This window comes from Gekko japonicus, unplaced genomic scaffold (genome assembly GCF_001447785.1).
Source record: "Gekko japonicus isolate JY-2015 unplaced genomic scaffold, Gekko_japonicus_V1.1 scaffold1853, whole genome shotgun sequence".
NCBI classification, from domain to species: Eukaryota; Metazoa; Chordata; class Lepidosauria; order Squamata; family Gekkonidae; genus Gekko; species Gekko japonicus.
In genome coordinates, this window is record NW_015171559.1 from 138,262 (window position 1) to 161,740 (window position 23,479).

The window sequence follows — 23,479 nt, forward strand, 5'->3', positions numbered from 1 at the left end:
GGCGGCCGGGGGGGACACTGGCCTCGCCGCCGCCGCGGGGAGATGGGGGGGATGGAGGAGATGGAGCACTTCTCCCCCCCCGCGAGTATCGCGGGTCCCCCTCTTGTAGTCTCTAATCTACATTTTTGGCAAAGTGAATGTTCTGCCTGAGGTACTGTTGGAAGTTAATTTTCTAGAACTCTTTCAGTCAGACTGGGCTATGAAATGCAGTCAGTTTTAGTTGCAGCAGTAGACTATCAGCTGTAAGAGATACAGAAAGACTGCAATTCAGTTAACTCTCCTAAATATCTTAACACTATTTGATACTTCTGACCATCATATTTCTAGGTTAAATAGGATGTTTCAGAACTATGCGCTTCAGCTCCTGTTTTACCAGGTCCCCTCAGAAAGTGGTATTTCAAGGCTTATTCTGTGGGCTTTCTCAGAATTCAATACCGTCCTCATTAATATTTGCTATTTGAATATACTCATGGAATAAGATCAGCTGGAGTCATAGGATGTGGAACCGTCAGTATTCCCAGCTCTATTTTTCTAATGCCTGCCAAATGTGGAAGACTATCTCCACTATAAACAAGTTACTTCTTCATAGTCTCCAGGCATCAAACTGATTTTGAACTTGTGCAAAACTCAGTTTTGGAAGGTTTGAAGCAATGAAAATCCTATGAGTCTGGATACTGCAGGGTCCACAGGGAGGAGCTGTGACTTTCCTGCTTGCTTTTCAAATTGATGAGGAACTTCTCTCTGAGTTTCTCTCACAGCTATTTTGCCAAGTTTTTTCCAAAGCTTCTTGCAACAGTGGAGAGATTGCCTTGAGGGTCCTTTTCTTCTCCTTCTTTGCTCCATACTTTTCTCCCCAGGCTCAACAGCCAGGTAGCGCAGGTGAAACAACAGGTAGCTTGTACTACAGGTACCTTGTACTACATAAACAAGCAAGACGGAACAGTGCCTGCCAGCCTAAATACTCTTTGTTTGCCACCAATGGGAGAGATGCATAGACCTCTGAATAACACCTGTAGCAGTTCATATCACAGGAGAGGACAACACAGGTTCTCAATTGACAGGATATAGTGGCACATGAATGGACCATCAACATCAGATACCTGCACCCAACTTCCTTAGGTGGGGTCTGCCACAAGTAGATTTGTTTGCTACATTCCTCAACAGGAAGTGCCTCAACTACTGCCCAAGGGAAAGAAGGGGACACAGCTCCATGAGGGACAGATTCCTTTCCACCCACACCATTAACTACTAAAGTCTGCCTCCCCAACTCAACCTCCTGTCTCAACAGCAGGGCAGGTTCCTTCATCCATATATGCTGCACCTGGTGGCCTGGAAGATCCAGCTACCCAAGTGACCCCGGAATGCGTATGATGTGTCCTTACTGATGCCAGGAAGCTATTCACCATAACATCCTATGAGAACAGGTGAAACAACTTCACAATCCTTGCCTCACAGCAGGGCTAGATTCATCCGCATGTGCAAAGCTTTCCATATCAGAGTACCTACTTTACCAATGGTTTGGCATACTCATTTCTCAAGGTTCACCTGGCAGTCGTATCAGCTTCCGAAACCTCAATCCAATGCCACTCCACCTTTCCCCAACCAATGGTTAAACAGTTTATCCGAGACAATATTATGTTTTATACTTCAGTGCTACCTGCATGGGATACCTAGACTGTCCTCACCTAACCTCACAGCTATGCCCTCTGAATCAATGGCAACTTGTAACCTTAAACTGCTTTTGTTCAAAAGACTGCCTTCCTCATAGCTTGCCTCAAAGCAAGCTCTACTAGGAGGGCTTTGAGCCTTGCTGTCCTGAGGGCAGATTTCCTCTACTTGCATAGTGGCAAGGTAAACCTTTGTTCTGACCCCACTTTCCTGCCAAAGGTAGTCATGGAGTTCCATCTGAATCAGGACATAATCCTAATTATCTTATTTCCATCACTGATGACAGACGCTGCATATTGGCTTCCTACCCTTGTCATGAGGAAAGCACTCATCTATGGATATCATACCTTTCCATTTCAGAAGCACAATAATTTTGTTGTGTCTTACTCAGACAGAACAAAGGGCCTGTCTTTATCAGCCCAATTATTGTACACTGAATACACCAAACCACAGAAATCTGGATACCCTTGCCTGAACTGTGTCATGCTACAACCTAGGCTCAGTTGTTTACCAAACATAATGCTCTGGCACCAGGTTTCCTTCAGCTGAGTCATCCTACATTCTCTCTTCTCCTGAATGCTTCTACATCCACCTCCAGGCAGGTCAGCTTGGTAAGTCTTCACCTATCAGTGAAATCCTCCTCACAGACCATGAAGTAGAAAAAATAGGTTTCTGAAATCGAGCTCTGAGCAGGCACAAAGCTCATCATTGGGAATGCACAAAAAGACCATCCAAAGAACAAGTTATAAGTAAGCAACCTGTGTTTTCTGAGTCCTGTAATGAATTGAACAAGGGCAAACAAACTGAATCAGAGTGAACAAACTGAATCATGGTAAGATAGGGATGTTAGTAGATATTTCTTTTAATCTAGGGAAGGCAAGATGGGTTCAACATTTCCTGGCAAATAGGTTTGCAGCCTGACTGGCAGTTGCCCTTCCGACAGGTGAGTGAAAAAAGAAAATATCTGCATTCTCTGGACTGACAATTTCTTCAAAGAATTATTTAAGATAGTGGCAATGATCTATAAAGTCCAACTGGTATACTCAATCCCCTACTCTCAATATAATGGAAAGGCAAGAATACATACAGATGCATTGCAGAGGTCAAAATGGGGTAAACAGGGTAGGATTTGACATATTCACATTTTTCATTATTACAGGTTTTCATTACACTGTTTCAGTTTAAATACACATGTTCACTATTTTGTCTTAAAGGATTTAACTTGTGTTGCTTAAACCATTGCCTTTTTTGCACTGGAGAATATGGGTGTTTATTCTCCTGAAGCCAGCTAAACCATCCAATGTGTATTTCACATTTCAAAGAATTAGCAGAATTTGTCTCTTACCAGTGCGGAAATAGGGGTTTGGTCTTTCTGACCTTTACAATTAGCCAATAGGTTAACAGACCACACTTACATGTTACACAAAGTTAAGAATGAACTTGTTGCTAGCAGCAAGCTTCTTCTCCTGTTCTTATGCAGTAAGTTTAGGTTCTCATTTTAAAAGAGAACAATACATTTATGGACCAGAAAGTAAATACCGGTAGCACAAGTCCTATGTTAAGATACTCTATAGACTGTGCACTTACTGAAAAAGGAGAATTCTTTCCATGTGATGTGGCAATTTGCCCTGTAAAGCTTCTGGAAGGAACAAGGCTCTGGAGTCTACAAGATCACCTTGTGTCTTCTGAGCGTGCATTGATGCTATGCTCATATTTTTTTAATACAATTTTAAACTGCAATATTGACTGATATTGCCTTTCCAGCATAAAAATTTGGACAACATTCACATTTATACTAACTTTGCATTCTAAATTCCATTTCTTTCACTGTAACCGTGAGCTTGTGTTTCTAATTGGTGTACACAGAATACTGAAAACCATTCTAATAAATTAATACTTCAAAAGTATCTGACCAATAAGTGATCAGACTATTTCTAACTAATGAAATACCAAACCAGTAGCATTCCCAAACATGTATCCGAATACTGTTACACAGTTTACTACATGTCTATTTATTTTATTAAAAGCATGCACTATATGCAAAGAAAAATTGGGGGGAGGGGGAATCACCATTAAAAAATCTCATTCACTAACCTGAAGGACTTGCTTGGTTTGACATTACCCCTTCAGGTTCTTTCTCACAACAAAGTTCCTCTTCATCAGAAAGCACCAAGAATGCTTCTTTGGGCAAATTTTCACTACTTTCATGTTTGGATGGAGAATTTAATGAACTTTCCACTTTATCTTCTATATCTAGGTTAGGATTCTCCACTGGAAGCAAGATGGATTTGGAGAAACAGCTTAATTCATCTTCTGCTGGGGCCAGCTTTTCTAATATCGGAATAATCTCCTCTGTTTCCATGGTGGTTGAATTTTCCAAGATGCTTTCTACTGGTTCTTCTTCCACTGTTTTTTGCATACTAGTCTCTAGAAGATCTGCAGATTGTACATCTCCATCCTTTGGATCCTGATCTGCATCCATACTGCTAGATATTGCTTGTTCACCAATGCTGTCTTTCAGAACAACCTCCTCACTACTTTTTTCTTCCTCCACAGGCAGGTCAGGAGTACAAACTTGATCATTTGTTTCTACTAGTTCTTGTGAGGAGTCATTATTACAGCTTATGTTACTTTCAACTTCAGCCCAGTTTGGTACACCTTTCTCATCCGATTCATCTTTCATACCAGTATTTCCATGGTCTAAATTATCTTTTATAGTTACCTCTTCCTGGGAGTCATTATCTTTAATACAGTCAAGCACTGAACTTTCAGGTTCAGGGGCAGAAGTACTAGCATCAACATGATCTTGCTCAGAAGCAATCTTCTCAGGAGACATATTTTCAAGTTTGGGAGTCAGGTCAGTTACCTGGTCCTCTCCAGTATCTGGACTTTTGGCATCAGTGATTTCATCACAGTTGATTTTTCCTTCTTCGGAATCAAGGCATAAATCCTCTATGCCATTAATCTCTTTCTCCTCTGCACAGTCTGCATTTATTAGGGGGGAATTAAGATCTGAATCCCCATTTTCATGTTTCCCATTTAACAACTTGACATCAGTCTTCAAAAGCTCTTCCTTTACCTTATACACACTCTCAAGCTGTTGTCGATCACTCACTTTCATTGTTTTGCGGGCCTTAAATATTCTTTTTTGAGGCTCTTCATTACTTTCCATCTTTATCCTGAAAAAATACATATATATTATTTAAAATTGAAGTGAATATGAAAAGCTCATCACACATTACTCACACAGATGACCCAACCTTTATGAACATCATATCTAATCCTACACATTTGATGAAAGTCCCAAATTTGCAGAAAAATATTAATAATTTTAAAAAGTACTCAAGGGATTAAAACTCCCCCAAGTAACAGAACCGATGCCTGTAGCTTTAAGAAAAAAATCCACTGAGCTGTCTGTTGTCATTTTGGAGATTACTAGACAATCTCAACAATGTGGCTGAGCCTTCCAAGCCTTGGTTTCCATACAGTAAAGCCCAGGATGGGCCTGAAGGCCAAAACAACCCTGGCAAGGCCCTGTCTCCTCCTCCCTTGCTTTCCCCTGCCTGAGACAAGCCAAACAGCACACAATTCAGTAGCAGCCACCACCCTGCAACTGGGTCAGACTTTTCCCAGAGAGTGGCTGCTGGAGGAGAAAAAGAAGAAAAGCTGAAGATAGGGTTGCAAATTACTGGTGGGTGGGAAGAAAAGAAATCAGGAAAAGGGGAGAGGCAACAGAGACTGCCATGGAAGGGAAAAAGGAAATAGTGTATTCATTTACTCTGTGTAATCTGCATTGCGCCTAAGTGAGAAAGGCAGACAATAAATAAACAAATAAAAATAAATAGTAGAGGGATACAGGGGGAAATGAACGCAAACATTTAAAAATTAGTTCGTAAAGTAGGTCTTCCTTTAATAAAAGAAGACAGCAAAGTCTGTGAACAAGTTGCCTGCCAAATCTTTCTACTCTGTCCACGATACCTTATCCTTGCTGTCTCAAAAGGCAGAGGGGGCTTTGTTGTCCCCTTCATAGGGGACAGGCCTCCTATTATTCATTTTTATGTTTAATGAATAATGCTCCCTCTACTCCCTTGCTTCAAAACACTCAAAATATTGCTTTACTACAGAATTGTCTAACAACTTCAGCCCCTTGAGATTATAAAATAATGGAAATTAAGAAAGACTTGGAAAAATGGAAAAATCTACAAATATCATTAATGAGAAGAATAGCTACAACAAAAACGAATAAATTACCAAGATTCATCTTCTTATTTCAAACAATTCCAATCCTCCAAAATCGAAAATATTTCAAAGAACTTGATATATTGATGACACAATTTATATGGCAAAACAAGAAACCAAGAATAAAACTTAAAGCCTTACAACACGCAAAAGAAGAGCTGGATTTGGACTACCAGACTGGCTTTTATATTATAGAGCAACAGCATTGACATGGTTAAAAGAATGGATTACATTAGAAAATACAAGATTATTGATCCTAGAGGGACATGAACTTTTATTACGTTGGCATGCATTTCTTTGGTATGGAAGAGTGGACACTCATAAATATTTTAAGCAACACTTTATTAGGAATTCCTTATTGATGGTATAGGAAGAGGCTAAAAGACTTTTTAATACCAAGATACCAAAATGGATTTCACCACCTGAAGCCTTTACAAATCCAAATTTATTTTTAAAAAATGCACTGATAAAATATGAAGACTTGTTGGACAATAAAAATGATCTAAAACCAACAGAAAATGTTAAAAAAATAAGAATCCAACTTCTTGGTGGGAACGAGTACAAATAGAATCAAGATATGCCAAGGATATGTCAATAGGTTTTTATACAAAAACAACAGAAATGGATAAGATATTGATTAAGAAATTGTATGTATTAATGCTAGAAAATAAGACACAAGATGAAGTAGTCAAAAATTCTAGTTAAATGGACACAAAAGTTGGGTCATAATATTGATTTGAACCAATGGTCATAGGTTTGGGGAAAATGTAAATATTACTAAAGCAACTTCATATAAACAAAATATTTATAAAATGTTTTATAGATGGTATATCACTCCAGAAAAATTATCGAAATTTTATCCTAATTTACCAAATGACTGTTGGAAACATCAAAAAAGTTGGGTTTTTTTTCATGTGGTGGACTTGTGATAAAGTTAAAAAATATTGGTCTTGAATTCATGAAATACTACAAAAATGTTAAAAGAGTACTATACCTTATATATCAGAATGGTTTTTATTCAATATTTTACCAAAAATTGCAAAAAGCAAGATTCTTATCTTATAATACATGTAGTAACAACTGTAAGAATTCTGTATGCTAAATACTGAGCTACCTTTGAGAGAAGAAATTATAAATAAATTGCTTGAAATAGCAGATATGGACAAATTAACTTTAGTGCTGATAGGACAAACTGAAAGAAGCTTTGAAAATACATGGTCAAGATTTTACAAATGGGTTGAAGACTATAATAAATAAAATATATGGATATACAATTAATCTAGAAGAAAATAACCCTATTTATTGTTAAATATATGCAAAAGACTTATACAAAAATATAAGGTGGAATACTGAAATTATAAATAACTAAATATTGTATGAGGTATTTAAACAGACAACTTAATGACGTAACAGAACCCCAAGTTGTACATAAAAAGGAGATTATAAAATACATTTCATATTTATAACCACAGTAATTAAAACTTGATACGCATTTTAATAAGTGCATAAAAATCTGATTTTTGGAATATCATCCCTTACTAGTTTTTATTGCATTTTCTAATTAAACAAAGAAACAAAACTGAGAAGTGCTTATGTTCCACTGTCTTTCAACCCTCACCTCGCACTCAGGATATGGTCTGAAGGCAACCTGGCTGAAGCTAAGCAATAACCTGGATCTCGCTAATTGCCTGATGGGAGATGACTTATGTATACCACATTGCGTTCCATGGAAGTAAACTGAAACAGAAGTGTGTAAACCATATGTTCAGGTGACACACTAATTCACACAAAAAAAATGTTTACATTGTACAATTGAATACAAATTCAGATTGCTAACCAAGCTCTAGAATCTCACATGAATTTTAGAAGAGACTGTTAATGAGAATTGTACAACAAAAATATTGCTTGGTAAATAAAGAGTATTGCAAGAGAGACCCCACTGGGCTATGGAAACAGCTGCACAAATATAATACAGTAGTTTCACTGCTTGCCCTAGCTCAAGACAGCCACAAAATCAAAGCGATCTAGAGGTGGATGCTCAGGATCATGTAAGTCCAAAATACACTAACAATCAGGGTGGTTAAGCAATAGATAATTGGTGGATTTCCAAAATTTTCAGCATATGCTCATGGGTAAGGCAGGGATTCTAATCCACATTAATGACTGGGAGCGCAAGTAATAAACCAATGGATCCTAGATATTCTGGAGTAATTAATGCAGAGTACCAATTCTGAAACACTGTTGTCAAAGGCTTTCCATGGCCGGAGTTCATTAGGTGTTGTAGATTTTCTGGGTTGTCTGGCCGTGGTCATGGCACTGTAGGACCAGACATTTCGCCAGTAGCTGTGACTGGCATCCTCACAGGTATAACACAGAAAGATGGAGTACTCTCTGTGTCAAGGTGAGAAGAAAAATGGTAGGCAGGTAATTTATATCTACTCAGGAAGGTGGGGTAGGGCTGATTATCATGTAGGACAGTGGTGGCGAACTTATGGCATGCGTGCCAGACGGGGCACTCAGAGCCCTCTACATGAGCATGCGCACCATCGCCCAAGCTCCTCGACTAACCCAGCTTCTTGAAGGTGCAGTGCACCGAAAGTTTGCTGAGACCCCGGCACCGGGCTGGGCGCCCACCGACCAAAACGCCTGCAGCTGGTGGTGGTGTATCCAAGGAAGCATGCAAAGAAGTGTTTTGACTCCCCCCCTTGCCCTTCCCATGGACCAAGTGGCATGTTGCGCCTCTAGAACTCCATAAAGAGTTACGGACTACAGACTATAAAAGTGAACCCTGTTGGATCAGGCCCACTAATCTGGAGTCCCATTCCCAACCACGTCCGCTGTCAGATACCTCCAGGAGCCTCCCGAATTGGACCTGGAGGCAGCCATCCCCGTCTGAGGTTTGTCTCAGGATCTGCTGCACTCGAAGGTACACTGCTTCTGACTGTGGAGGTTCCATGAAACCATCCCGGAAAAAGAGCAGAGGGTAGAGTACAATTGAGGAGCAAGCAGCTTGGACCCCTCTTGGGGGTCATCTGAAATCCACTCCAATGACTGAGTCCCCCTGGACAACAGAAGAGGATCTCCTCAGGAGACCCCATCTAGGGCCGGCGGTGCTCAAGGACGGACGGAAAGGCACCAGGTTTGAGAGACTACCACCGGGGGAGTGAACCATCCCCACCAACCGAAGGCTACGAAGAGGACCCATTTTCCCCCTTTCTTTCCAGTTCTGGGGGACGGAGCGGGGTCTCGAACCCCCCAAACTCTACTTTGGGAGGGAACCCTCCTCTGTCTGGGAGCCAGGGGGGGATTTCTCTCCACCAACCCACCAAAGTGAATGGGGTGGAGGCAGGAAACTGAGGACTTGCCCCTCGACCGAGACACTCCAGATGTGGCATCCCCCCACCTTCAACCATTGGAGTACCCCCCCAGTCCCCATCCTGGGGAAACCGGCTACCTACCCGGCTCCGGTTCTACACTCTACCAGCCCCGTCTGCCTTCAGCGGCGGCAGGAGGGAGGAGGAGGGGAAAGAGGAGTGGGGTAGAGAGACGCCAAGGGGTGGGGGCTTCTGCCTGCCATTGTCTACGGCTGGCGTGGAGGGTGTGTGTATCCCCAGTGACTTTCCCATCCACAACAAGTGGCATGCCCAGGGAGGTTGGGGGGGCTGCTGCCTCAGAGTAACCTCTCCCCCACCTGTCATTTGGGGTGCCCGGAAGGGGGCAGGGGGAGGGGATCAGTGCAAACTTTTACCTTTCAATAAAAAGTTGTTTGTATCATTGAAAGCTGTTATTGTGTTTTTATTTTAAGACAAAAATATGTTAATGTATGAGGTTTTTTTCCTAAACTAAAACTTCAGTATTCAGGTTAAATTGCCGTGTTGGCACTTTGCGATAAATAAGTGGGTTTTGGGTTGCAGTTTGGGCACTCGGTCTCTAAAAGGTTCACCATCACTGATGTAGGAGTTCCCCAGGCTGTGAAACATGCTAATAGAGGAGCTTTCCTGAGGAGGTTCTTTTGCATGTGGATTGGCTGTTGAAATTCTAATCTTATCTGTAGTGCATCAGATGTAGAGCCATTTGTGTTTTTCAGGACTGGAAACCATGCCCTATTTATTTTTAAACTCTCTTCTTTCCTGTTGAAATTGTGTTTATGTTTATGAATTTCAATGGCTTCCCTGTGCAATTTGACATGATAATTGGATGTGTTGTTCAGCCTCTCAGTGTCTTGGAACAAAATACTGTGTTCTGTTTGGGCTAGGCTATTATAAAAGACAGACAAACCCGATACTTAGCAATGCATGCGCTGTCATCAATCTGATGGATCGTAAACTCTCACCAGAAGAAACCTCCATCTTAGGAAAGGGAGGTAACTTTGCAGTCACTCCCACAGAAATTCATGTGGAAGACATCATCGCAAATGTAGAAGCTGCCATTTTTTATCTACCTGAAGAAATAAGAGGGGAGACAGCAAGGATTCTATGAAAAGCAAAGCTTCCCACCAGCAATCTAACACGTAAGGAGAGAAAAACCATCAAGACCCTTAATGCGGATCCAGACATCATTATTCTACCAGCTCACAAAGGCAATGCGCCACAGTGATAATGAAAACAGAAGAATACAAAAATAAGATTACAGAACTTCTGGACCCACCACATACAACAAACTAAAACACGATCCTACCTGCAAAATCACCAGACAAACAGTAGGGGAGCTTTCCTGAGGAGGTTCTTTTGCATATGGATCGTTTCCTGGATTGTTTTGCATATGGATTGTTTCCTGATGTTTTGCACATGAATTGTTTCCCTAAAATTCATAAGGACTCAGTCCCAGTCCAACCCATTGTGGGTGCCATTGGTTCCCATACATATGAATTAGCTAAATAACTGGACAATCATCTACTGAACCACATCGGAAAAACCACAACATATATCAAAAATCCAACACATTTCATCAACAAAATCAGTCCTCTGAAACGTAACCCACAGGACATACTCATCAGTTTTGATGTGGTATCTCTTTTTACCAAGGTTCCGATAAAAGACACACTCGCACTTGTTAATCAGATTTTTCCAGATGACATAACAGCCTTATTCCACCATTGTTTGACAACCAGTTACTTCCAATGGGATAACGAATTCTATGAACAGATGGATGGGGTTGCCATGGGAAGCCCTCTCAGCCCAGTTATAGCAAACTTCTACATGGAACATTTTGAAAAAACAGCGTTAGAATCTGCACCCCACAAACCGACAGTCTGGTTCCGGTATGTAGATGATACCTTTATCATTTGGAGCCATGGAGAAGTAGAATTGATGGAGTTTTTAGACCACCTCAACAACATTCACCATGGAAAAAGAAATCGAGGGTAACTCCCATATCTAGATATCATGGTCATCTGCACAGCTAACCTTCAATTAGGTCACAAGGTCTACAGAAAACCAACTCACACGGACCATTATTTACACAAACATTCCAACCACCACCCTTGGCAAAAAAGAGGCATAATCAAAACATTAGTAGACCGTGCAAGATGGATATGTGAACCGCACTTTCTCAACGACGAACTAAATCATCTAAACCACGCACTTGAAGCAAATAGCTACTCCAAGAATGAAATCAGAAGAGCAATTAAACCAAAGGTAAAACAAACAACTGAAGAAAAACAGTCTCCCACAGGAAAAGTGTTTTTGTCATACATCAAAAGAATCACTGATCAGATGGGAAAACTTATGGAAAAACACAACCTACAAACAGTATTCAGACCCACTAGAAAAATACAACAGATACTACGATCGGCAAAAGACAGAAGAGACCCCCTCATTTCTGCAGGAGTATACCGCATACCATGCAGTTGTGGACAGGTTTACATTGGGACCACACAGGGTAGCATTCAGACAAGAATAAAAGAACATGAAAGACACTTCAGACTTGGCCAACCTGAAAAATCAGCAGTGGCTGAACATAACCTAACCCAAACAGGACTCAGTATTGCTCTGAATCATGAGAGATGCTGCTTCCCTGATCATCTTGGCCTTGAGAAGTGGGAGAAAGAGAGAGCTGCATGTTGTACCTAATACTGCACCCAGATGTTCCAACCTCTGGGTAGGGGACAGCGAGTTTTCGGAGATGTTCACGACAAAGTCGTGATCCTGCAGGCAGTGGAGAGTTGTTTCTGTGTCCCGCAGGGACTTGGTCTGAGAGCTGGTTCTGATCCCAGAGAGGAATGGACGTGAATACCTAATTTCCTGAAGTGGACAACTGGGCCTAATAGGACCTTGGAGAACACTCTCGGGGTTGTGGATATCCTAAATGGAAGTGCCCGGTATTGGAAATGTTTGCCATTCACTGTGAACCAGAGAAATCGTCTGTGGGACGGATGGATGGGTATGTGCAGGTAGGCATCCATGAGCTCTATTGATGTTAGTAAGTCGCCCTGTTGAATATTCTCTGATATGGACCGCAACGTCTCCATGCGAAACCGCCTGAGCTTGATGAATCTATTGAGGAACTTGAGGTCCAGCACTGCTCTCTATTTTTTCTTGGGGACCATGAAGAGGAGGGAGTATACGCCCTGTCCCACCTCTGGGGGTGCCACTGTTTCTATCGCCTGGATGTTGAGTAAATGTTGGATCGCTGACATGACTAGACATTTTGTTGTGCCTGTTGGAGAATGGGGACTGAATAAATCTCTCTGGTGGGAGGCTGCGAAATTCTATGGTGTACCCCAGGGATATCACGTCCAGAGTCCACGAGTCCACCTGGGAAGCCTCCCAACATGGAAGAAAAATGTGTAAGACGTGCTCCCACCGGATGGCTTTGACAGTCATGCCTGCTTAGGTTTGGCATCTCAGTCTGGGCGATTGTTCCTGTTGAAGGTGTGTCTGTTGAACTTGGAGTTGATGGATGCTTTCTTAAATGCGGATCTGGAGCCTTCCCAGTTGCTTTTCTTTATCTCCTGGCGAAAACACGGCAAGGTGTGTTGGGAACGAAAGGAATGTGATCCACGTCTGTCAGGATGACGCAAGAATCTGGGCATCGCTTTCTTCTTGTCACGCGTTTCTATTAGAATCTTGTCCAAGGATTCCCCGAATAGGTGATCACCTTGAAAAGGGTAGGCGGAGACCATACACTTAGAGAGAAAATTTGCCTGCCAAGTTCTGAGCCACAACAGATGTCTGGCTACTGTGGTAGATGCCAAGGCTTTTGATGCAAATGTTAAAATGTCCAGGGATGCATCTGCTGCAAACAAAGTGGCTTTAAGGATGCAGCTAGCTCCTTCTAAGAGTCTGCGATCATTTTCCGGTAGTAAATGGATCAGTTTGCGGATCCATACAATGGATGACCTACTGGCTATAGATGTCGTTGCAGCAGCTCTGACCATCATCGCTACCGCCTCATAATTTCTCTTGAGCATTGCTTCTATCTTCTTATCCACTCCATCATGAATGGTGCCGTGGCCGTCTTCAGAGCGTAAGCTTGTAGACTGTAGTGCTGATACTGGGCCATCTACTGGAGGAACCTGTAAAAGCTCATTAGCATAATGAGGTAATGCATATAATTTTCTAACAAAATGAGGAAATTGAGTATTAGCTGTTGGTTTGTCCCATTCAGAAGTCAATTGGTGTTCAAAGTATTCTGGAAAAGGAAATACCTTTCCAATTACTGCATCGGGGGGAGGGGGGGGGACTCGTGTCATTGGTGGATCTAGACCTAAATTTTCTCCTAGATGCCCTGGTTTCCTGATCAGCAGGCAAGTCTTGGATGCGCAGGGCTGCAACTGCCTTGTTCACTCTTCACTCTTAAAAAAACCTGTTGGATCGTTCAGGGGATCTTAGCTGGGACTACCTCCTCATCGGATAGAAACTCCCCCTCCTCTTTCTCCTCAGGCTCAGAGTCAGAGGAGTCAACACGGGAACCCCTACCCCTCTTCCTATGGGGAATGGTCTTTTGGGATGCCTTAGTGGGCCAGGGGCGACTGGGTTGGTCAGGTTGCTCCTTAGGAATGAGACCTACTCGGGAGCAGAAGGAGAATATCTTCTCCTGCATGGCCCTCCTGAAGCACTGCATCATTTCTCTGGAGACAGACCCGTCCCCAATGCTGGGTACATTACCCAACTGGATTGGGTCTCCTTGGGAGTCAGAAGCCAGATCAGGTCCCTGGTCCCCCCTGTCACTTCTCTCCGCAGCTGCCTGTGAAGGTGGGAAGGTATTGGAGCTCCGCTCCGCACTTCCAAGATGGCCACTGGGCAGGATCGGGAGGCCATCGGAGTGGCGGGTTGCTCGAGCAGGTGGCGTTTCTTTGCCCTCCACTCCTCAGTGGCAGCGTGCTCTTCTTCGTGGGCGACACGAACAAGTTGCGGGGGCAAGTCAGCCCTGCCGGTGACTAGATGAGGAGCCATGGCGCTGTGCAGCTTGGCTTCCTCTTCGGAGAGGAAGGCATCGGGGTGCTCCGTTGCCACCATCTGCGAGGTTCGTTCCAGAGGAGGCAGAAAAAAGGCAGGAGAGTTTTGCAACCCCGAGATGGGGGAAGCAGAAAAAATTAGTGGAAGATGGAACTTCCAAGAGAGAAGTAAAGAAGTGTAATAAATTTTTAAAAGTTAAAGAGAAAAGGCGGGAAGAAGTGTGAAACGAAAAGGCATAAGCTAGAGCTGAGCCTACACTATGCTGCTACTCCCTATGGTAGAAGGAACAGAACTGAAGTGGCGGGTTATTCCGAAGGCGCCAAAGGGAAGAAGAAAAAAGTGTTTCCTGCCTCCCTATAGGAACAATGGGATTAACCCACAGAGATGTCCTCTGCCTCAGAGGGAGAAGGACCCTTCAGAGTAAGTATCCGATGGTCTGTTCTCCCTCTGAGGAGGAGATCTTGATGGGACCTCCCAAAGCAGTGTCCTTACAGTCTGGGTGGGTCACCGTCTTCATTAGTTAGGACGTGCTGTAATACTCTTGTGCCAACCACCGAGTTGCCATCTTCGACGGTGGACTAGATCTGGAGGTGAGCCGGCCCTGGGCAGACGCCTAGTTAACCAAAGAATGTATGTTTGTCAGGTTAGGTTGATGAATGGAATTCATCTTGGATTAAGAAAAATTTAACATCAAGAGCACCGCACTTTACTTAATGATTGTTTTATACTGTTTAATTATTGTTTTTATGTTGTTTTAACTGTTGTCATGGCAATTGCCTCTGTTGTAGCCACCCTGAGCCCGCTGGGGACGGCGGGGTATAAATCTAATAAATAAATGCAGCATTTGCTGAGTTGTACATATCCAATTAGAATGCCTGATGAAGGTGGCTACAGACGACCATGTTGCCGCCTTAAATATTTCTTCTACTGATGCATGTTTGAAAAAAAACACGTCCATAGAAGTGCTCCTCACCAAGTGGGCTGTAATGCCAGATGGAACTTCCAGTTTGTATGTCTTGTAAGCTTTGATGATGCAAGCTTTTAAGGTCTTAAGTGCCCTTCTCACATCTAGCTTGTGTGTTTTTTATTAGAAGCTAAACACACATGGTGTCTGTGATCCATTATTTCTGCTGCGCTTTATGCACACTAAGTATCCTACAACATAAGGCTATGGCCCAAGAATCCTCAAAGACACAGCCAAGAGCATATTAGCTTGCAAGCAACAGGAAGTAGAAGATTTTTCAGAAGAATCAACTATTTGTTTTTCTTGGATACAACTTTTACAAAACCTATTGGATTTACAAACAGAAGGATCTTTCCCTGCAGCCTGTTTTGAAGCAGGACAGCAGGAACATTTCCCTTTTGTTTGAAGTCTGCCAAGGAGAGTGAAATGTGGGCATCAGCTGAGAAAGGACGGTTTAAACAGTGCAGTCGCAACAAGAGACAGCATGTCTACTCACAGAAGCAAAGCAACTCAATAGACCATAAGTGAAAATGCAAATACTCCCTCCCCTCAAGTTCCAAAATTAAATGAACAGAACTACCTAATATGGAAACCAAGAGTTCAATGTGCACTGGAGATTCAGGAAGTTTTGCGTGTCATTAAAAATGCTCCTCCTCAGGATGAGAGAGAAATACTAACCTCCATACATGATAAAGAGAGCCCTCTATTAGATAGCTGCAATACTGCTAAAGAGATTTGGTTGAAACTGGAAGGAAAATGTGCAAAAAGATCCAATAAGTATACACAGTTTTAAAGATATAAATTGTATACTTTTAAGATGCATGAGGGGATGTTTCTGCACATACATCTGTCTCCTCCGTTATGTCCCCAGGAGAGCATTGCGCCCCTTAGACAGCAATCTACTGGTGATCCCCAGCCCTAAAGACATCCAGCTGTCCTCGACCAGGGCCAGGGTCTTTTCGGTCCTGGTCCCAACCTGGTGGAACTCTCTGCCAAATTCCATCAGGGCCCAGCAGGATTTGATGCAATTCTGTAGGGCCTGCAAGGCAGAGTTGTTCCACCATGCTTTTGGCTGAGGACAGCGACAGTTCCATCTTGGCTGGCACCCTTACCATTCCCTGTTGCTTACATCTATTTTGCCCTCCTCCCCCCTGCCTACGAGTTGGAAGGAGGATTGGTTATTCACCATCTGTTTGTTTTTAATATTGTACTAAAGTTTTAATTAATTTTATCTTGTTTTATCTCTGGTTGTACATTGTCCAGAGCCCTGCAGTGGCAGGGGTGGGGTGATTCATAAATATAATAAACAATAAATATTTGGATGCAATAATGGTGCAAGTAACAGAGCTCCAAACAGCAGGAGTGGAGATCATGCCAGGAAAAATAAATGCTACAATTCTGAATAGTTTTCTTAGATCCTGTGCTAATCAGATTTCAGTCTTGGAGTCAAAAGTTCAAACAGACATTAACTATACATTGAAGTATCCCAAGATGTATAAAGTATAAAGAGATCAGTCACAGAGGGAACAGGAACAATGTCTGTTTTAAGACTGAAGCATGGAAATGAAAGTATTGTATTCTATAACTGCCAGAAAAAGGGACATATTGCAAAGAAGAAAAGCATGCTGAAGCAACGTGAAAGGAATACATGTTTTTCTGCACACAGTGCAGCTTCAAGCAGGAGGAAATAGCAGAGTAAACAAGAAAGGAAGGCTCCTCATTAGTTTACATACGATGTTTCTGATAAAGACTCTAATGTAAAGAACTTTGGCTATTACAGATTCTGGATCTTTCTCTCACATTTGCTATGATAAGAATTCTTTGTGGAATTGAATGAAGAGTGTAGACAGAATGTGATTCAAGCAGATGGAATTCCATTGCCTGTACAAGGTACTGGGAGTTAAACTGAGAGTTTTAGGTGCTGATGGAGAGATTATTGAAATTCTGCTAAAGGCCTGTGTTTTTTGCTTCACGAGCTAATCAGAATTTGTTATCTGTTGAGAAGACTGTGAAACAGGAAAACCAGTTTCTGATCAAAAAGGATGTGTGTAGCATTTTTCATCCTGAGTTCAATGTTGGAGTATTGGGAGAAAAGATTGATGGCTATTACTATTTGAAGCATGTTGGTGAATCAGTATATTATACAAAGCAAAAGAAATGTTGCAATTCTAATTGCATCCTACCATTCCATAAAAGACTGGGACACAAATCTTCAATCTGTGCAGAAGCTGTTGCAGGAATATAACACTGAAATGACTGAATGTGATCAAATGCAAGTTTGCTGTGAAATCTGCTTAAAGGCTAAAGGAACTACCCCTAGTTAAAAGAGACAGCAAGTTGTGCACAATTAGAGGCTGCTACGGAAAGTCTACTAGTTCATCCCTCAAGTCTTTCAACTGGAGGAAATAAGTATGTATTGATTTTTATGGATGCAGCAAGTTGTTTTGCATATGTGCATCTGATAAGATCTGAAAATCAGGTGCTGGCGAAATATGTTCACTAAAGCTCCAGAGGTCCTGTTTACAGATAATGGGACAGAGTATTGTGGCAGTGAGTTCCAAAGATTCCTGGAAGATGAAGGAATAGAGCATAACACAAGTGCACCCTATTCCCCTCAGCAAAATGGCTCGGCTGAACGCCTTAATAGAAGCCTCCAAGAGATGACACATTGCCTGATCTTACAAGCTGGTCTGCCTGACCCCTGCTGGGCATAACCATGTCCACGTCAGAATTCCTTCTAAAGTCACAGGAAAAACACCAATCTGAACTGTGGTTTGGAAGAAAACCAGGCCTAAAGCATTTGAAGGCATTTGGCGCTAAAGCATAGGCCAATATACTCAAGGAAAGAAAGGGAAAGTTGGATCCCAGAGCTGAAGTGGGAATTCCTTCTGGGATATGCTCAAGGTGGGAAAGGATATAATTATGAATCATAAGATGTTTTTGGTTAAAGTGTGCAATGTGGTGCATATTGAGGAAAGCAATGTACACCAAGCTTCTAGACAAGAGTCCACATTGCAAACCAGCCAAAAAGCTGAAGAACTCTTTTACTGATATGGCCACATGGCTATCTGCCAAAACTGACAACCAACAGGAAGGCCAACAAGGGACCCCACAATCAGAAGGGGAGGCAGAAGAAGCTGGGCCAGAGAGGACAGAGACTACTGTGAGATGGTTACAACGAAACAATAAAGGAGTACCACTACAGAGGTTTATACCTTTCCTGCAAATATGCAACAAAGACCTGAAACTGACCTTTCTGAAACCTTTGTACCAGTTATCAAGTCCACCTCCATCACAGCACTTCTAAGTATAGCAGCATCAAGAACGCATGTTGAACACCGGGACATTAAAATAACACCCCTCAATGGAGATTTGTCTGAAAAGATCTACACTGAACAACTGGCTATTTTCCAAGGAAAAGGAAAAGAGAATCTCAAATGCAAACTTAAAAAGAGCATTTATGGACAAAAATCAAGCTGCCAGAGCATGGAGTGAGAAATTAACTATGCCGCTACAAGGTCAAAACTTTCAACAAGGTAAAGCAAAGCCCTGCTGGTATGTGTGGATGATTTGATATTGTGCTGTCAAAGCATAGAGGATGCACAAAAATTGTTGAGAACCTGAACAAAGAGGTAAAAGAGAAACAGATGGAAGACGTGAGTCATTACCTTAGAATACAAATTGAGAGGACTGAGAATGGAAGTTTCCTCTTGAACCAGAGACACAAAATTATGGACCTTGCCAAGTTTCTAGGCATGAAAGATGTTAAAGGAGCGAGTACTCCATTTGAATCATCTTACTTCAACCTTAAGAAAGGAGTGTTACTCGAGAGCAATCAGCAATACCGAGAGGCAACTGGCAAGCTTCTCTGAGTACAGTATCTAGACCTGACATTTCTGCAGCTGTTGGAATCCTGGGCAGAAAGACTGATTTGCCAAATCACAATGATTGGAACGCTGTGAAGAGGTTGGCTAGATACCTCATAAGAACAGTGGACCTGAAACTAAGGATCTCAGCTTCTGGTTGGATACATGGACAGATACATGGACTCTGACTGCGGAGAAGACAAAACTGACTATAAGTCAACCAGTGGCTACATGTTTTTCTATGGAAACAGCCTGATTAGCTGGACTAGCCAAAAGCAAACACTAGTTGCCAAATCAACAACTGAGACCAAATGCATATCTGCTTCAAATGCATGCAGTGAACTTGAGTGGATCATCCATCTACTGAAAGACTTTGGTGTGCATGAGCCTAAACCAATAATCTTGCTTGAAGACAATCATGCATGCATAGCCCTATCCAAGGGTGAAAGCATCAAAGCAAGAAGCAAGCATATTGATGTCAAATATACTGTGAGAAAGATGCAGCAACACGGGCTGATGGAACTCAAGTATTGTCCTTTAGAAGAGATGGTTGCTGACATACTCACCAAACCACTTGCCAGAGGGAAGTCTGACTACCTGTGCAAGAAACTGAACCTTCATGACTCATGTACATGACACTTGAGAAGGGGTGTTGGTTTTGCATGTCATGAAAGGGTTAAGCTGAAGTTTATGTTAATGTTAGCTAGTTAGGTGAGAACCAATTAGGCATCCCACTAAAAAGGGGAGGTATTACTATTAATGAGGTGAATTTAAGATTGACTATTGGGTAATCAATATATTGGTAGATGGTACATGCAGTTCTGCATATACACCAGGGGTAGAGTTTTGGAGAAAATGTTGTCTCCTTTGTTTTCACACAGACAAGACACAAGGAAACAATGGAATTAAAAGTAGAAAGATGAGTTAGACTGTTATTGTTTTTCTTCCCATGTAATGCTTTCCTAATTCTTTTAGTAAACTTTTATTAGAAGCTAAACACACATGTGTCTGTGATCCATTATTTCCACTGCACTTTATGTACTTTGCTAAGTATCCTACAATGGGATGATCGGAACAGGTGGAAATGCAAAGAGGAGACATGTTGGCCATTGTGAAGTCAGGGCATCCGTTGCTTCGGCCTTGGGATGGAAAAACCTGAAGGAGAACTGAGGGAACTGATGGTTGGATGGAGATGCAAACAAGTCCACTAGAGGATGACAGGCATCAGACGTGATCAACTGGAATATGTCCTTCTTGAGGGACTATTCTGTCTTGAAGTGGAGTAAGGCATGGTGGATTGCGCGGAGCTCCAACAGTTTGATAGATAAGTTCCTCTCTGTCCTGGACTATCAACCCTGAACTGGCATCTCATTTAGCATGGCATCCCATCCAACAAGCTAGCATCCATGCAAATTTGTATCACTTCTGGGATGTAGTATTCTTTCCCTTGTATTTTTTCCACCAAACCAAACTGGATTTTACCAATAGCTGGACATGGTTGGGAACATCTTCTTTCCTCATGACCGGGAGTTGGAAGGGTCTGAGAAATAGTTACAAGGGTCTTGTATGAAGATGACCCCACTGAATTGTGTCGATACTTGAAATTAGTAGCCCTATTAATTTGGCGAGTGTCATCAGTGAGGTTGATTTGCTTCTGATGGTGGATTCAGCTATCTTTTTGGTGTTTTTTGCTTTCTCTGGTGAAACAAAGATGCAATTAGTCCTAGTTCATGACCCCTAGAAGGTTCACAATACCATGGGATTGTAGACAACTGATGATAGCCTCCGTATCCCATAATGCTTTGGTCCTGGAACTCAATCTGATCAACAAAGCATTCAAGAAAGGGTGGGTATGAATGCCTTGTTTCATTAAATGAACAACTGGATAGTTTAAGGATAGTTTGAGAAGACTCTTGGGGCAGTGGAGAATTCGAATGGGAGTGCTCAGAACTGTAGGCATAATTGACCTGCACAAAACCTTACAAATCTCAGGTTCCGGTTTATGGTGGCTTGCTCTTGGACGCATCTCATCAAACGTCCGATGGAGACGTGCCAAGCTGAGGCGATCAGGAGGGGTTGTGGCTGGTTCCAGACCTCCCCCCCAGCCTGGGGAGCTGGGATAAGCCTCTCCCAAGGCGACAGCCAAGGAATCGAGGCTTGCCTGTCCCCGAGAGGTCCTGATGTCCCGGAGCTAGTAAAGCACTCAGAGCCTACCGCTGGACAAGCAGACAAGAAAATAAGCGAAAATAAGCCTCTTGCAACAATCGAATACACCTAAACAGTGAGTTAATCAGACCTCTATATAAGCGAAGAAGTCTCGGTCTGCCAGATTGTTGAGGGAAGGAGCAGCGGGTGGGGAAGGGTTGGAGTTCCATCCCCCCTCTCGAAACGGAGCGGTTTTTAAGCACTATAGAAAAAAGAAAAAGAACGAAACTGTTGGGTATTACAAGTTGATAACACTTAGTATATCTGTGGTTAAATGTTTGTTTGTGTTGCTCACAGGAAATCACATGTTTCCCATGTAACCAATGTTAGTTTAGATGCTGGAAGCCCGGGAAATTCTCCCTGATCTAAGAGTTTGATTGGAACGAATGTGTCAAAGTGTTTTAGCATTTTATGGCTTCTCTTCCCGTCTTTGTTTGGAGTTCTCAAGAAGAAAGAAGAGCAGCCATTACCTCTTCTTCTAGTTGTCTTTTGTAGTGTAAGAATGTAGCCGTTTAGCTCCATTGTGATTTTCATCCAAGTTACCCTTCCCTATGATAGAATTTAGTAAAAACATTCTATTTTAATCACATATGGACTCTGAGTCTGAATTATTTTACTCTGGCACTGCTAAGCTATCTTATCTCTGCTAAATACCAATTTTTCTATATCTCAAAACCCAACAGGAACTAACCATATGAGACTTCTGCTGAGCTTGAAAGCTGCATTTTAAGCCAAGAAGCGCTGAATTCAGAGAAACTTTACTTTAAAAATAAAACTTTTCTTCTGTGTAAACATGTCTGGGAGAGGGAGGAGAATGGCGGCGAACAAGAAACTTCCCCCAGGAAATACTGTACCAACGACTCCCACCCAGAAACAGGAAGCGGCTGCAGACTTCCCCAATATGCTGGCCGCAGCATTGCGCTCTCTGCTGTAGCAGATGTCAACTATCAACACCAAGCTGGATTCTGTTCAAAAGCAACTTGCCCACATGGAAGAAAGAGCCAACAAGACAGACAAAAGGATCGAGAAAGTTGAAACAAGAACTACAGACATTAAGCAAGAACTGGAAGAAGTTAAAAAAGAAACAAACACTGATAAAAATCAACTACTTTACTTCAACTGGAAAAATCTATGCATGTTCTACGTTTTCAAGGAGTTCCTGAACAGCAGGGAGAAGATTTAAAAACATTAAGTGGAGCGATTGCGGTAATTTTGGATTTAAAACAAGAGGATCTCCAGAATGTTATGGACTTGGCATATTGCACATATCCTGACTTTATAAGAAAAAACAAACTACTGGGTGAAATCTATGTTAAATTCTCTAAGAGAACAATGAGAGACAATGTTTTAAAAGCTACATCGTGAAAAACATTAAAAGTTAATGAGGAAGAAATTAACATTTTAAAGGACATTCCATTTGCGATCCGGAAATGAAGATGTCAATATAAAGACTTAATTCTTTTCTTGCAAAATAAATCAATAACCTACAGATGGCGCTTCCCAGAAGGACTCATGTTCAAATATAACAATAAGAAAATCAAAATTGACTCTGTTCAAAAGGCCAAAAACTTTTTGAAACGACAAATGGGCCCAGATGAAGACGATGATTTAAATTTGGAGGAAGAAGAGGAACCCAGCGAGGAAGAAATGGATAATACCTCGAGTGACTCCAGCAGTTCGACTTCAGAGTCTGAGAAAGGAGTTGCAGCACCCAAAGCATCAAGAGTGAAGAAGAAGAAACCCAAGAGATAAACGATTTACTCTGGATTACCAATTTTTGATTTTAGTGTAATACTTTGGATTACAAACAGAAGTTTGATCTCACTGTTTCCATACTTTTTTATATATCATGTCAAGGCAGGAGTGATTTATGAATTTGTAACTCAATGTCAAATATTGTCTTAAGTGAGAAATAGTACGCTCTCCTTACCCTTTACCCTTAGGAAGTAGGAATTAGAGTATAAAACCAATAAAATTTATTTTTAAAAAACCCTTACAAAACTCCTGTGTAACAGAAAGATCGGGACATGGAAGTACAACTCTGTCAAATCTACTGAAGTGAGGTATTCCTCTAGTTGCAAGGCTTTGGTTATTGATCTGATAAACTCCATTCTGAAATGTCTCAACTTGATGAACTT

At 41.9% G+C, this 23,479-nt stretch overlaps 1 protein-coding gene across 3 annotated transcripts in view; it reads right to left on the reverse strand.

Moving 5' to 3' along the window:
* The window catches only part of ATF7IP (activating transcription factor 7 interacting protein), a 133,174-nt gene that overhangs the window by 64,567 nt on the left and 45,128 nt on the right, over window positions 1–23,479 (reverse strand). For all 3 annotated transcript variants that reach the window (XM_015419724.1, XM_015419726.1, XM_015419727.1), the window contains exon 2: window positions 3,763–4,847. In XM_015419724.1, coding sequence (XP_015275210.1) covers window positions 3,763–4,840 — 1,078 coding nt within the window. In that variant the 5' untranslated portion in view covers window positions 4,841–4,847. The remainder of the gene's footprint in view (window positions 1–3,762; window positions 4,848–23,479) is intronic.